This window comes from Macrotis lagotis, chromosome 1 (assembly GCF_037893015.1).
Source record: "Macrotis lagotis isolate mMagLag1 chromosome 1, bilby.v1.9.chrom.fasta, whole genome shotgun sequence".
Taxonomy (NCBI): domain Eukaryota; kingdom Metazoa; phylum Chordata; class Mammalia; order Peramelemorphia; family Peramelidae; genus Macrotis; species Macrotis lagotis.
Window position 1 is genome coordinate 913,350,625 of NC_133658.1, and position 15,021 is coordinate 913,365,645.

At 41.2% G+C, this 15,021-nt stretch overlaps 1 protein-coding gene and 1 pseudogene across 4 annotated transcripts in view; both read left to right on the forward strand.

Moving 5' to 3' along the window:
* The window catches only part of LOC141509802 (low molecular weight phosphotyrosine protein phosphatase pseudogene), a 42,045-nt pseudogene that overhangs the window by 16,144 nt on the left and 10,880 nt on the right, over nt 1–15,021 (forward strand).
* LOC141509800 (uncharacterized) overlaps nt 1,826–15,021 on the forward strand; it is a 56,980-nt gene continuing 43,784 nt past the window's right edge. For 2 of the 4 annotated variants that reach the window (XM_074219584.1, XM_074219587.1), the window contains exons 1-2: nt 1,826–1,937; nt 2,362–2,446. In XM_074219584.1, the coding sequence (XP_074075685.1) occupies nt 1,913–1,937; nt 2,362–2,446 (110 nt within the window). In that variant the 5' untranslated portion in view covers nt 1,826–1,912. Of the gene's footprint in view, nt 1,938–2,357; nt 2,447–6,367; nt 6,481–15,021 lie in introns of those variants that run through there. The other 2 variants (XM_074219585.1, XM_074219586.1) reach the window with 2 other exon arrangements.

The following is a 15,021-nucleotide window of genomic DNA, read 5'->3' on the forward strand; positions in this document are numbered from 1 at the left end:
GAATAGGAGCAATCAGGGTGAAGTGAGTTGCCTGAGGACTCACAGCTAGTCAGCGTCAAAGTGTCTGAGCCTGAATCCGAACTATTATTTTATAGTCGAGGAAACTGAGGCAGAGAAATTAAGGGTCACAAAGTCGGATTCAAACCCAGCTCATCTTTGACTTCCAACGGCCACACCTTCCATTGGTTCACCTAGTTGCCTCCGCCTTTCTCAGGGCTGTCTTTGGCTTCCTTCAAGACTTAGTTCAAATGTCTCCTTCTTGTAGGAGGTCTTTCTTGTCTTCCCCCCACTTCCTGGAGCCTTCCCCATTTACTCTGGATAGTGTGTGTGTATTATATAATATATATATAGAAATATATATAACATATACAACGTTCACATCTGTGTCTGGGCATTATATGTAAGCTGCATATGATGTGCCTATGTAATAAATATATATTTAGGAATGTATATGCACGTATTCACATAGCCCCTCGTACACCCATAGATTGTGATGCCCTACTAACGGTCCCTGGCGCTGCTTGTGGAGGCCTCTGCCAAAGGCGGCACCGGGTCCTGGGCGTGGGGGAGCCGTGCCTCTGGGCCCAGCCTCCCGGGCACTTGTATCTCCCGGGAGCCTGGCGCCTGCCATCCTGCCCCCGCCTGGGTGGCCGAGGGCCCTTTCAGATCTTGCCATCCGATAGCGAAGGTGGCATTGAACAAAGCTTTTCTGAAGGCCAGAGGTCAGGGCCGGCCCCCTCCTCACGGGCAACGGGCCCGGGTCCGGGCGGCTGGGCGCGGGGTGGGCGCGCGGAGCCCGGGAGGACAAAGAGCGCGGCGCCGGCCCGGGCCCGGGGGGCGGGGCGGGAGGGGAGAGGGGAGGGGGGCGGGGGCGGGGAGGGGGCGGGGCGGCCTCTTCTGCACTCCGGCCCCCGTGGGCCCGGCCTCGACCCCGGGGCCCCGCGCAGGCGCGGGAGCCGCCGCCGCGCTCCTCTTCCCAGAAATCCCCGCCCCGCGACGGGGCCTCCTTGCCGGCGCCTGGACCGCGCTCCGCCGTTGCCATGGAAACCGTCCCTAACGAGGAACGGGGCGGGGGGGAGGCCGGAAATGTCGGCACCGGGGCCCGGGCCGCGCGAGGGGGACTTCCGCTTCCTCGTTGTCCTCTTTTCCCTCGCCCGGTGAGAGAGGCCGCCTCAGCCCCCCCGACCCTCCCCACCTCCTCTCGCGCGGGCCCCGGCCCGGCTCCCGCTCCCGCCGCCGCCCCGCGCCCTCCCCGCCCCCTCCTCTCCCTCTCGCCCCCCGTCGCCCCCCGTCTCCCTGCTCCGCTTCCTCCCTCTCCCTCCCCCTGCCCCTTCCCGCGTCGCCCTCGCCCCCTTCCCTCCTCCCCCTGCTCGATCCTTCTCCCCCCTTCTGCCCTTCCCCTTTCCTTCCTCTCTCTCTCTCTCTGTCCCCCTTTTGTCTCTCTCTCTCTCTCTCTCTGTCCCCCCGCCCCCTCCCTTATTTCTCCTCTCTCTTCCCCTCCTTTCTGCTCTTTTCAGAATGCTCCGCTTCCCTGCCTTCTCTTTGGATTCCACCTTCCAGAATTAGGGTCCTCTGGATTGGGAGGATGCCTTCTGCAGCTGCAACTCCTGGGAGGACCTAGCGCCCAGCCTCTGAGCCTGAGCTTTCAGTGGCATTCTTCATTCATTCATTCATTCATTCGTTCATTCATTCTTTCATTCCTTCAGTCATTTGCAGGGCTTGTGGAGTCCATCCCCACTGCTACTTTGGGCTCATCCTGGACCCCAGAATTAAAAGTCGGGGACGAGGAGGAGAGCTGGGGGTTGGTTGTCTGGGGCCACCCTGAGGTGGTGGACCCTTCAGTGTCTTTAGAAGCAAAGCCCTTAACTCTTTTCTCTCATCTTGGGATCTAGGGCTGTAGCACTTCTAACTTATGCTGCCTGGGACATTATTCACTGGTGAGAACCTTGCATTTAGGGAGCCCAGTTTTGAATCCCGGTCATGGTATTCATGACTTATATTTGCTACAAACACTGTTTCTTCTTTGGGTTTCAAGATCTTAGATTGTAAAACCCAAGGTGAGATCGACTCTGAAATTCCCTTCAAGCCCCCCGGTCTTTGATCTTTTAACCTCTTCTGTAGAAGGGTGATATATATATATATATATATATATATATATATATATATATATATATAAATATGTAAAATTTGGTCTCCCCAGGCAGCAAAGATTGCAGCCCTTTTCCCTCCTCCTGAGAACAGGGGAGTAGGGGTTGTGCCATCTTTTTTTCTTCTAACCTCAGACCCTTTGTGGAGGTGGGGGATTTGTTTTCTCTGGGCCCAAGGAAATGCTAGCCTCTCATCTTTCTCTCTGCTTCCCAGCTCTGCCTCTGAGGACTCTGCCCTTCCCCAAGAGGGAAGCATTCAGGAGAGAATGGTCCCTGGGATCCCAGCAGCCAGGTGCCAGGTTAGTTGGATTTTCTTCTTTGTGAAATAATACCTAGAGTCTTAGAGTTTGGAAACACTTCTGGTCCATATGCCAGAAGCTAGGAAACTGTGTTCATTGTTGATGGGTGCAGCTCTGACCCCTTAAGGAATGCTTCCCAAGAATTGCCGATATCAAGTCAGTAAGCATTTATTTAATAGTTCCTAAGTGGCAGGCTCTGGTCTACACACAAGAGATACAAAAAAGGGCAAACTCAAGTCCCTGCCCTCACAGAGCTCACACTCTAATGGGAAGATGACAAACAAACTATTGAAGAAGCATCATGGTCTAGTGGGTGGAAAACTGGACTCCAGTCAGGAATTACTGAGCTGACACCCAGCCTCAGACACTTACTAGCTATGGGACCCTGAGCAAAACCCTTTTCCTACCTCAGTGACTCATCTGGGAAATGGGGATCCTTCCAGGGGTGTTGTGAAGATCAAATGAAATGATATTTATAAAACACTTTGCAAAACCTTGAGGCAACCTATAAATAAGATCAATCTGTCTGTCTATATCTTTCTATCTATCTATCTATCTATTTATCTATCTATCTATCTATCTATCTATCTATCTATCCTAATCTAATTGATTAACTTGCCAGGAATTTAGTGCTGCTGGGTGGTCAGTACCAAGCTTGGTACTATGAATTCAAAGATATATAATTGACAGCCCAATTTACTTTGAAGATTTCAGTTCCTGGAGGCAAGACCAACTATTTTAGAGGCATTGATGATTCATTTTCTAATTTGCATGCATTTTTAAAAGAACCAAAATGAGTAGGTACAAGAGAAATTAAGGGAAAAAAAGATACTGATATGGTTTCAGCTGAGAAATGAAGGATTTCTTTTGATTTAATAGTGGTAGCAGGTGGAGGAAGGAAGGAATTAACCAGTCACTTGGGGAAACTGGTGAATTGTCTCTAGCCATACTCTTCTGGGGAAGGCAGCTCATGTTAAGGAAACAGTAGATAATGAATTGGAATGGGTACACATTGTGGGAAGCCATGAGCAACATTCTCAAGTGACTCATTCATAATGACCTGGGCAAGGGGCGGCTAGGTGGCATAGTATATAAAGCACTGGCCCTGGAGTCAGGAGTACCTGGGTTCAAATCCAGTCTCAGACACTTAATAATTACCTAGCTGTGTGGCCTTGGGCAAGCCACTTAACCCCATTTGCCTTACAAAAACAAAAAACAAAACCCATAATGACCTGGGCACAGGAACAAATCCTGCCTGTGGAGCATTAGGAAAGGCTAAATTTGGGGGGGGGGGGTAGATAGAGGGTTAAGGTAAAGGTGTATGTGGTCTTTCACTGAAGGGAAACTCAAGGAGTTCTCTATGGGAGTATATCTGAAAATCAGATTTCATTGTGATTAAAAAGGATGTTGGGAATCAAAAAAGTTCAGTAGAAAAGCATGCCTTGGGAAGAATTGGAGTTGGCCATTTGAGAAGAAAGAGTCAAAGCAGAGAATGTGTTGGAGTTCTATGGAGAGTTTCAAAATGAGCAAATTTAAAAGAGCTCTTCTCTGTAGCATTGACTAGGTGAAGCTTGTGAAACTCAGTTGTCTATCATTGAGAGTTCTCGTACCTTAGTAAGATTTCTCCTACCAGTCTCAGTCCTAATTGTTCTCTTCTAAACTGAGCCACATGGATTTTGGCAGTACTTTCTATTTGATTTTTATTTCTGTGTTCTTTTTCCCTATTCCATCCATCCATCCATCCATCTATCCATCCATCCATCCATCCATCCATCCATCCATCCATCCATGCCTTCATCTACCTGTCTGCCTCTCCATCCAACGAGACATCCATTCATCTAATCCACTGTTGCCAGATTCCACTTTCTTAGGCAGACACCTGATAATATCATTTTTTTTTTTTTGTGAAAGATACTTCAGTGAATCCCTATTCACCTGTGCATGGCAGTTTACATTCCCCCCCTCCCCTTTTTAGTCTTATCTAAGAGATTTTCTCCTTGTGCCTATGCTCTAGAACAGTGGTGTCAAATTCAAATAGTAATAAAGACCACTAAACTGTACATATGATCCTCAAGGGCACATGTTGACTTAGTTTTAAGTGTTATGTTATCTGTGTCTTGTTACATTTTAATTTATTTTGTTAACTATTTACCAGTTACATTTTATTCTGGCACACATGGGAGTGTTGCAGGCTGCCTGTGGCTCAAGGATCTAGCTGTCTGATCTAAAAGCCTGAATTGGATAAATGCCCCCCTCAGGACCAGCCCCTCCTGCTCATGCCACTTTGCCTCTAGCCCAGCACCCTCAGCTAAACTGTCCAGGAGACCTCTCCACTCTACTCATATGACATAATATTAGTAAGACCACCTATCACAGTGCTAGCACAGAGGAGCCACTATATAGTGGGGATTTCTCTCCTTGCTCCTCACATCACATTTGGCCTCTACTTCTTTTATGCACCAACCCTACATATCCTTTGGCATAGCTTTGCCCTCATTGTAAACTCCATGAACAGAGGGACCATCTTGAACTTGGATCTCCCTCTTTGCTTAGCTCAGGTTTTTTCCCACATAGTAGACTTAGTTTTTCCTTTTAGACTAGATTTCCCTATCTTCTCAAGGGCCTGGTCCTACTCTGACCCAGGGGCTTTGACCCAAGCAGTCTCTGACCTGGACTGATTTGTCCTTCTGCTTTCAGGGGTTCACATATTAAAGCTGAATTTAATTTGGACACTTAAACTTAGCTCCCTGAAGCTCAGATCTCTGGAGCTTGAGGATCCAGCCTTTCCCCTTGCAGCAAGGGTTACAGTGGGAGCCACTATGTCAGGCCTCTTAATAGTCACCTTCTGAGGTGTCTGGGGAGATATGTTGCCAAGTTGTGCATTATGTCGATTGAAAAAAGGAAGGAATGAGAGAGAAAGAGAGAGAGAGAGAAAGAGACAGAGAGAGACAGAGTAGAAAAGGGAGTGAACCCTAGAAGCAGTTCAGATAGGAGCACAAAAATGGGGGGAATGCTAGAGCATAAACATGAGAGAGGGCAAATGCAGATTGGGTGGCACAGGCCAAAGACCCACTTATCTGAAAGTGCCCTTTCCAGGTACCAGTCATCACTTCATGGCTAATCCAGTGGCTTTTTCTCAGGGGCCAGCCTCTCTCTGGAGTTTTTGATGGGGTGGACCACTACCATCTCCTCCTAGATGCTCTTTGGCTTCTTTCTGCCTTCCTCCTCCTTCCCTACCACCAACATATCACTACAACCCATGCTTTATAGACTCTGAGGCTTTTGGGGCATCTTTTTTACCTTCTCCACCCTCATCTGTGGAGGGACACCTTAGGCTAGGGTTCACTTACATTCTCCAGCATTCCTGACGTTAGACCTCCTTCACCTTTAATTGGATGAGAGGGCTTCAGCCTTCTCTTTGCCCTTCCTCTTCCCAGTTGTCTTAGGCTTCTCTAATCTGTCTAACACATTGCTGTCAAAATTATCAGCTGGGTGGGATAATACAGTGGACAGAGTGCCTACCCTAGCTTCAGGAAGATCTGAATTCAAATCCAGCCTCAGACTCTTAGTAGTTATCTAAGTGACCCTGGGCAAGTCATTTAACCCTATTTTCCCTTGTTTCCTTGTCTGTAAAATGAGCTGGAGAAGGAAATGGCAAACCACTCTGGTATCTTTGCAAGGAAATCCCCCCCCACCAAATAAAAGGGGGTCATGAAGGGTCAGCTATGACTGAAAAGGACTGAACAGTAAAAAAACTAACCAACCTATCATCCGTGCAGCAACATCTGAACTCTCCATAGCCAGATTTCCCCATCTTTCCATTTTCAAGGGAAAGCTACATTTTCTCATTTCTCTGGGACCACACTTTGGTGTTCTAATTTTGTAGCATTCTGTTTAGATTGTCTTTTGTTCTTTCTACAGTTATCCTTTCCACTTCGAGGGGGTTAGGGGCGTGGCGCCCCTGCGATCTGGAAAATCCACCTAAAATTTTTTGGCCCTCTCTTCGTACCAGAGAAGAAGTCTGAATTAATATGGTATTAAAAGATAAAATATGTTGATATTATACATATATTTAATGCATTTCTGAGTTTCTAAATTTTTTTCTGTGTCATCTGCTGGCTTTTTACCATGTCATCTGCTGAATTTCTTACACTGACCTCTGATATATCAAGACCATGAAAGGGAAAGTCATGATGCACTGTGTAGAAGGAATAACTTTACTTATATTGTTTGTCATTTTTACATATTTTTCTGGTTCTGCCTACTTCTCTCTACATTGTTCGTATGTGTATTTCCTATACTTCATAGTCATCATTTCTTGTGACATAACAATATTCCATTAGAGCCATATACCTTATTGTGTGTTTAGCCATTTTCCATTTGATGTGAACCCCTTTTGCTTCCACTGTTTTGGTACCTCAAAAAATGTTGCTATGATTATTTTGGTATCTATAACTTTCTAGGGGCATGTGCTAAGCACTGGGATCCCTCAGTCAAAGATCGTGGACAGTTCAGTCACTCCTTTTGTGAAATTCCAAATTGCTTTCCAGAATGGTTGTACCAATGTGGATCTCCTCCACTCAGGGGTTAGTGAGCTGGTATTCCCATTCCCAAGTTTCTTCATTTGATACCCTCTTTGCTATTTTTTTTCAGAGTTATTTTGAGTTGATGCCTGTAATCATTAGTGATTTAGAGCACTCTTTCATATAGTGGTTAATAGTTAGGAATTCTTCTTTTGAGAATTGTGATCCTATTCCTGGACCACTTAAAGGCTACTGTTTTAGAAGGTGTTCACAGGGTCATGAACACATGGGGTACTTCTCTCCACCCCTTAGGCAGAACAACTTGATGTTTAAAGGGAATTTGTTGGTTTGCTTCCATCTGAGATAGGAAGCATTGTTTATTGGCCCAAGAGCATTCATGTCCATATCCTAGAGAAGATCTTTGGTCTCTAGTCAGATGCAGTGCTCCTTTTCCCCTTTAGTGTGACAAGGATAAGAACCTGCCTCCCTTCAATTCACTAAACATGTATCAAGTAGTTACTCCATTCCAGAAAGGATGTGGTGGGAATACAGGGAACAAAAGAATGAGTACTGCTTTCAAAGAGCTTATATTTTACTGAGAAAATAATTCAGGGCTTCTTAAACTATACCTAGGAATGTTGGCTCTTAATTTTAGATGATTCAGAAGCAAATGTGGAATATTGTCTCATAGTCATTTTCTATTCTTTGGGGTTATTATTGTCTGCAGTTAATTTTTAATCCTTTCTTCAAAAGCTCCATTTTAAATATATTTTTTTAAATTAAAAAATTGTTTTTCTACATTTGTTTGTAAGGTTTTCTCTATTCCAATACATTGGGAAGGAAAGGGAGTCAGCATTTATAGCCATCTACTATGTTCTAGCCTCTGTGCTACAAATATTATTTCATCCGATCTTCACAAAAGGCCTAGAAGTAGGTACAGTTATTATTATCATTTTAAATGAGTAAACTGAGGCCAAGAGAGCTTAAGTGAATTCCCTGAGATCACACAATGAATATGTGTCTGAGGTTGGATTTAAACTTAGGTCTTCCAGACTCCAGATTTAGTGCTTTCTCCTGTGTCATCAGCTGCCAAAAAATGGTCAATTTTGGGAAAGATGCCATACCAGCTTGAGAAAAGCATTTATCTTTCCAATCCTATTTAGTAATTGCCAGAAACCTATCATACCTAACTATTCTAAATTGTGGTCTGGCCCATATCTTCTTTCTTACTGATATTTTCTCACTTATTTTTGTCCCAAGTCTGAAAGAAATACATTGGGATTCTCAACTATTAGAGTTTTATATGTTTAGATGTTGTCATTTGGTGCATATCAGAATTGGGTGATAGTTATAGATTTGTAGCTGAAAAGGGACCTTAAAGACCATTGAATTAACTCCCTTCATTTAATAGGTGAGGAAACTGAGGCTCAGTGACTTACCCACTTGGTAAGTGACTTTGGCAGGTTTTAAACTCTGGTCTTCCTGATTTCAAGCTATATTGATATTAATTCATTACCTATAGAGCCTTTAGTTATACTGCAATTTGCTCACTTATATCTATTAATTTGTCTATTTTTAAGTCATGTCTTGTCTGAAATTAGGATTATTCCTTCTGCTTTTTTGAGGTCATCTGAAACATAATAGGCTTTGTTTCAGCTTCCTATTGGACTCTGAATTTTTTATTTTTCTAATGTTTTTCTTGTAAACAGTATATTGTTGAATTCTGCTTTCTAAACTATTTTGCTACTCTTGTTCATTTTTGAATGGGTTCATATTATTCATAGTAGTAGTTATGATTTAATAACTATTTTTCATCATTCTGTATTGTTTCCTTTTTTGACCTTTTTGACCCTTTCTTTACAACAAAGAATGTGTCAAAAGAAAAGGAATATAATAAATTTTTGTAATATGTAATTAAAGTTGTCTGATTCCACTCTTAGGTCCTTCATCTCTGTACCTAGTCCAGAGCCTTATCATTGATTTTTATTTTTCTAAAATAATTTTGATTACTTTTTACAATCTACTTTCTAAGATTAAAATTTACTTTGCTTATGACTATTCCCTCCCCTTTCCTACTCTCCTTCTTAAATGTTCCCCTTTACATGGTTTTTTTTCCCCACCATTTTGCTGTATTTCTCCAATAAAATAGGTTTTGGTGTATTCACCTCTACTTTACCTTGTTTAGAGAAGATTCATGAAATGCCTTCTTTCCCCAATCCTTTCTCCGTGTTAGTCTTTCTTTCTTGGGTCTCCCAGTTATGAGAAATAGCAAGTTCTGCCTCCTTCATATAGCTTTAAAATATTCCTTTTGCCCCTCCCTTTTCTTTCCTCTCTTTAAACCAACACTATGGAACCACTCTACCTATAGCTACCCATTTTTTCTTTCTTTACTCTTGGTTACACCAGAAGTTAGTGGTATTCTGAAGAGATAACTTGTCACTTCCGCTTTTAAAATTTCCGAACTTCATTATAATTTGGTCCTTTCCCATTGCATGCATATATTTTATCTTTTTAGGGTTCTCTTTTCTTGGGTGTTTATTTTTTAGAGATTCTGTTATGATCTTGTCTTTTCATTAGGAATTCTTAAAAGTCCTATATTCTGTTAAAGATCTATTTTATTTTTAGCCTGGAGAATTATTCTTATCTTTGCAAGTAAGTTATTCTTGGTTTGTAGTAGGACGGGTCTGGAACAAGCCAGTTTGTAAGTTCAGGTTCAATATTGGGATAAAATAAGATATTCAAACATTAAGTAGTTAACAGAAGGAGATTAATTCAGCCATTACACAGAGAGAATATTCAATAAGAATGGAGCACTTGACTTGAACAGAAATGGCTATTTCTTATCTCCACCTGGAATTGCACCTGATCAGCAGGGCAGAATGTAGTAATAACTTGTTTGACTTTGGTATATTTGTTTATTTTAAAGGGCACTGACTTTGCATGGATTGGACACTTTTATGTCCTAAGTGACCAGGAAGTCTTGTCAATAGTGATGTGACTTGGACCTTAGGACTCTGGACCATTCAAGGTTTTGTGACTGATATTTTCCTTGCTTGTTATGCAAGGAATTAAACTACACCAGGGAATGCTGTTGTAGACGTTGCTTCTACCACATCTCATGCCTCTGTAAAATCCTTAGGGCCTTGTAACCACTTAATTGACTTTTTAAATTTACTGGACAACCCTAATCCTAGAAGAAGCTGGTAATAGGTAGCACAGGAGGAGAAAAAGAACACTTAAATAGAAAGATGTCAAAAAACTAAATCATGAAGATTTAATGCCTTCCTGGAGTGACTGAATATATAGAAAAGAGAAGAAAGACCAGAAATCCTGGCAAGACCAGAAATCCTGCACCTGATCTTTATTGTCAATGATTTAGTCCATTTGATTAGTGGTGTCAGATCTGTGTAGTTCACAGAGGTCTCCTAATGTAAAGTAATGAAGATGAGGTGGCATCAGGGCTCCAACAGTGGTGGTGACACTTTAGCAGAATCCCCAGTTCTTATCTTGGTTTAGTGTCATCTGTAACAAAGTAGCTGAGAAGGCATTACTCTCTGGCAGTACAGCCCATCCTAATGTTAGTATTGATACCAATGCATGATGATGATGATGATAGCTAGCCTTTTTTATATAGTGCCTATCCTTTGTCAGACATTGTGTTTTGATTTACAAATTTTATCTCATTTGAGTCTCACAACAACCCTGGGAAATAGATTTATATATATATATATATATATGTATACACATTTGTGTGTGTATGTGTATGCATATGTATGTCCTTATTTTACAGTTAAAGAAACTGAGGCAGACAGATTAAGTGACTTGCTCAAGGTCACACGGCTAAGGCACCCTATACCTTGGTCCTCCAGCCAACAGAGCTCCATGGTAGGGAGGATAGAACACAATCTCTTTCCATTTAGATTCCTCTGCTAAGAGGCTTTCTCCCTCTTTCACTAATACTGGGTAAACTCTCTTATCTTGATCCAAGTACTCAGAATTACTGTGAAGTCAATTAAGACATCCCCTTTCTTACAGAAACATTTACTGTATATAATGATAGTTCATCTCCCCTGCCCTTTTAGAAAGCAGGGCATCTCCCTTCATCTCCCTCCCTTCCTTCCTTTCCCCTTTTCCAAGATGGCAAGTAATCTGATATAGCTTATATGTGTATGTTCATGTAAAACATATTTCCATTTTGGTCATATTGTAAAAGAAGAAAGAACAAAGTAAAAATCCATAAAAAAAACCACAAAAAATGAAAATATAGTCTGCTTCGATCTGCACTCAAAACTATCAGGGTAGCATTTTCCATGATTAGAAATGTCTGGAGTCATTATTGCTGAGAAGAGCTAAGTTGATCATGACACAGTATGGCTGTTCCTGTGCACAATGTTCTCCTGTTTCTGCTCATTTCACTCAGCATCAGTTCATGTCAGTCTTTTCAGGCTTTTCTGAAATCTGGCTGCTCATCATTTCTTATAGTATTATTATTATTATTATTCTATTACATTCATATGCCACAACCAGTTCAGCCATTCCCCATTTGATGGAAATCCCCTCAGGGTCCAATTCTTTGCCACAACAAAAAAGACAAGCTCATTTCACTATCTTTTCCAAAAAAACTTCTCTTGATTTCATTGTTGGTTTGCGTTACCCTCACTCACCTCATCTTCTGTGTTGAAACCTTATGTTATTTTTGACTTTTTTCTATCTCTCACCTCTCAAATCCAGAAAGTTCCCCCAAACAATTTAGTTTTTCATCCACTTCTCCAATCTCACTACCCCCCCCAGTCCCTTAAGGACACCCATCTGGACACTTATCATTCTTTACCTTACCAAACTCTCCTCATTCCAACTCTCCTACCAGCACATTTGTCTGCCCTCTGTAGAAATTGTACCTATGATTCTTCTGCATAAACTTTTTTATAAACTTAATGGGCACACCAGTGCCCACTAAGGAAAGCCCAGGCTCCTTATTTTACTCCTCTTCACATGCTCTATGCTAGTCTAGAATTCTTCACCATTTTTGTGTCCTTGACTGCCAAAGAGGGCAATCTGGTAAACCTATGAACTGCTCCTCAGAATGTTTTTAATTGCAGGAAAGGAAGCCTGTCACATTGAAATAGCAAAATATTTTTTGAAGTATCTTTAGATTTTTAAACTTAAATACAAAGAGGGAAAAAAACATTATTATGTGAGCAGCAAAACATGAGAGGATTCATAATATAAAGCAATAAATTTCCATTTCAAGAAAGCCTATATAATAAAAAATACACATTGTGTGCAAAATTGTCCATCTTTTCTTTATTTCCTTGTAAGGTTTTTTCCTGTTCTCTACTAGTATTCTTCCCCTGTTCCCTCCACCCCATGGTTACAATTAAGCATGGACAGTTATACATACATACATATAGACATACAGACACATGCACACCCATAGGTAGAGACATTTTAATGTATACACATCTTTAATATATACACATTTTAATGCATACACAAATACATAGCTACATATACACACACAGACATATATCTATATATATATATATATATTCATAGATATATATGGTTTGTCTATATCTCTCATTTTTATGGTATTTCCTGAAAGCAACAACCCCTCTTCATTCCTCTCTTCTATTTTTTTTTTTAAGATTTCTTTTGCAAGGCAATGAGGTTAAGTGGCTTGCCCAAGGCCACACGGTTAGGTAATTATTAAGTGTCTGAGGCCAGATTTGAACTCAAGTACTCCTGACTCCAGGGCTGGTACTCTATTCACTGTACTACCTAGTCACCCTCTCTCTTCTACTTCTACTCCTATGCCCTCCTATTCCTTAAACTTCAGCCTTCCTAAAATCCCTCCCTTATATACCCTTCTATGCCCTCCTCCTCATTGATCTACATGCCTTATCCTGTTCCCTCACCCTATAGCTTAGTGCCCTCCCTATCCTCTCCTTTGTGAATTTAAGAAAACTTTTACAAACACACACACACACACACACACACACACACACACGTGTATATATAGTTTTGTTCCCTCTTTAACCCATTCCCAATGAAACTAGGTTTCCAGAACTGCAAGCTCTCCTTCCCTATCTAATTTTTCTGTATCATTCTTCCTCTTACTCCTTATTCGTATAAGATAATAGTTATCAAAGCATTAAAAAACAAATGTACAGGGGTGGTTAGGTGGCATAGTGGATAAAGCACCGGCCCTGGAGTCAGGAGAACCTAGGTTCAAATCTGGTCTCAGACACTTAATAATTACCTAACCGTGTGGCCTTGGGCAAGCCACTTAACTCTGTTTGCCTTGCAAAAACCTAAAAAAAAAAAAAAAAAAAAGCAAATGTACAGACCCTAGGGTAAGAAGCCTTGCTCTAGTTAAACATGAAAACTCACTGTCCTTGTATGCAATCTGTCCTATTTCTATGCATTTTTCACCCTGTTGCTTGAGCTTGCTGAGAGAACCTTCCTCAATGTGAACACTGAATTCCTACCCAGCCCTTAAATTCAGATGTTAAACTCCTTCCATAATTGACACCTTTGAAATTGGGAAAGATATATATATATATATATATATATATATATATATATATATGTATATGTATATATGTATATATGTATATATACACATATTTAATTATTTGGACTTTACTATGTGTCACTGTGCCAAGTGCAGGCAGTACAAATAAAAACAAACAAGACATTTCCTACCTTTGAGGAACTTAACACTAACAGAAAGCAACAGTACCTTTAAGGGCAGTGATGGCCAGTAGTATTTTTTAAAAATTTAATCTTTTATTTAGACAATTTAAAACCATTCATTTTTGTAAAATTTTCTCCATCCTACCCATTCCTCCCCCAAACCTAGGAGAGCAAGTAATCTGAAACAGGTTTCACACATTTAATTGTGTTACACGTATTCCTGTATTAGTCACGCCATGAAAGAAGAATGAGAACAAAACAGGAAAAACCACAAGAACAAAAAAGCAAAAACCAAATTTAAAAAGGTGAAAATAGTCTGCTTTGTTTTGCATTCAGGTTCCATAGATCTTTGTCTGGATGTGGATACCATTTTCCATAGTAGGTCTTTTAGAATTCTCTTTGATTGCTGTTGTGAGAAGATCATCACATAGTGTTGCTGTTCAGATGTACAATGTGCTGTTTCTGCTGCTTTCACTCAGCATGCAAGTCTTTCCAGGTTTTTCTGAAATCGGCAATAATCTTCCATTATATTCATTTACCACTACTTTTTTTAGCCATTCCCCAATTGATGGACATCCTCTCGATTCCCAATTCTTTGCCATTACAGAAAGAGTTGCTATAAATATTTTTGTCTAAACAGGTCTTTTTCCCTTTTTTATGATCTTTTTGGGATACAGACCTGGTTTTGGTATTGCTGGCTCAAGGAGTATGTCCTGTTTCATAGCCCTTTGGCCATAGTTCTAAGTTATTCTCAGAATTGTAGAGATCCCAACTCCACCAACAATGCATTAGTGTCCCAATTTTCTCAATTTCCTTTGATCATTTTCCTTTTTTGTCATATTGGCCAATCTTATAAGGTGTGAAGTGGTACCTCAGTTATTTTAATTTGTATTTTTCCAATTACTAGTGAGTTAGAGCATTTTTTTTATATAACTGTAGATAGCTTTAATTTCTTCATCAGAAAACTACCTCAGGGAGGATTGCTTTGAACAGGAAAACGGCAAGGAATGGGGGTGGGGTTGATTTCCACTGGAATTTAAGGGGAGATTCTTAGTTTATATTACAAAGACTGGAGTCTGCCTGTGATTGTGCCTGTTGACAGATATGTGAATGTAAAACAGAGGAATTGACTCTGACCTGATCAGACCTGAGATTAGATCAGACCTGCCCTTCTGAGTTGACCTAGAGTCCTTGTCCTTTATGAGTACACCTGCTCAAGTTGGTTCATGTGTATTACTTTTCACTTCCCTTTGTTCATTAGTATAATGAATGAAAATGGTAGGGAAAAGATAGGGAGAAATGTATTGATTAGATTGTGACCCTGACCAATGATTGGCATGAAGGGGAGGAACA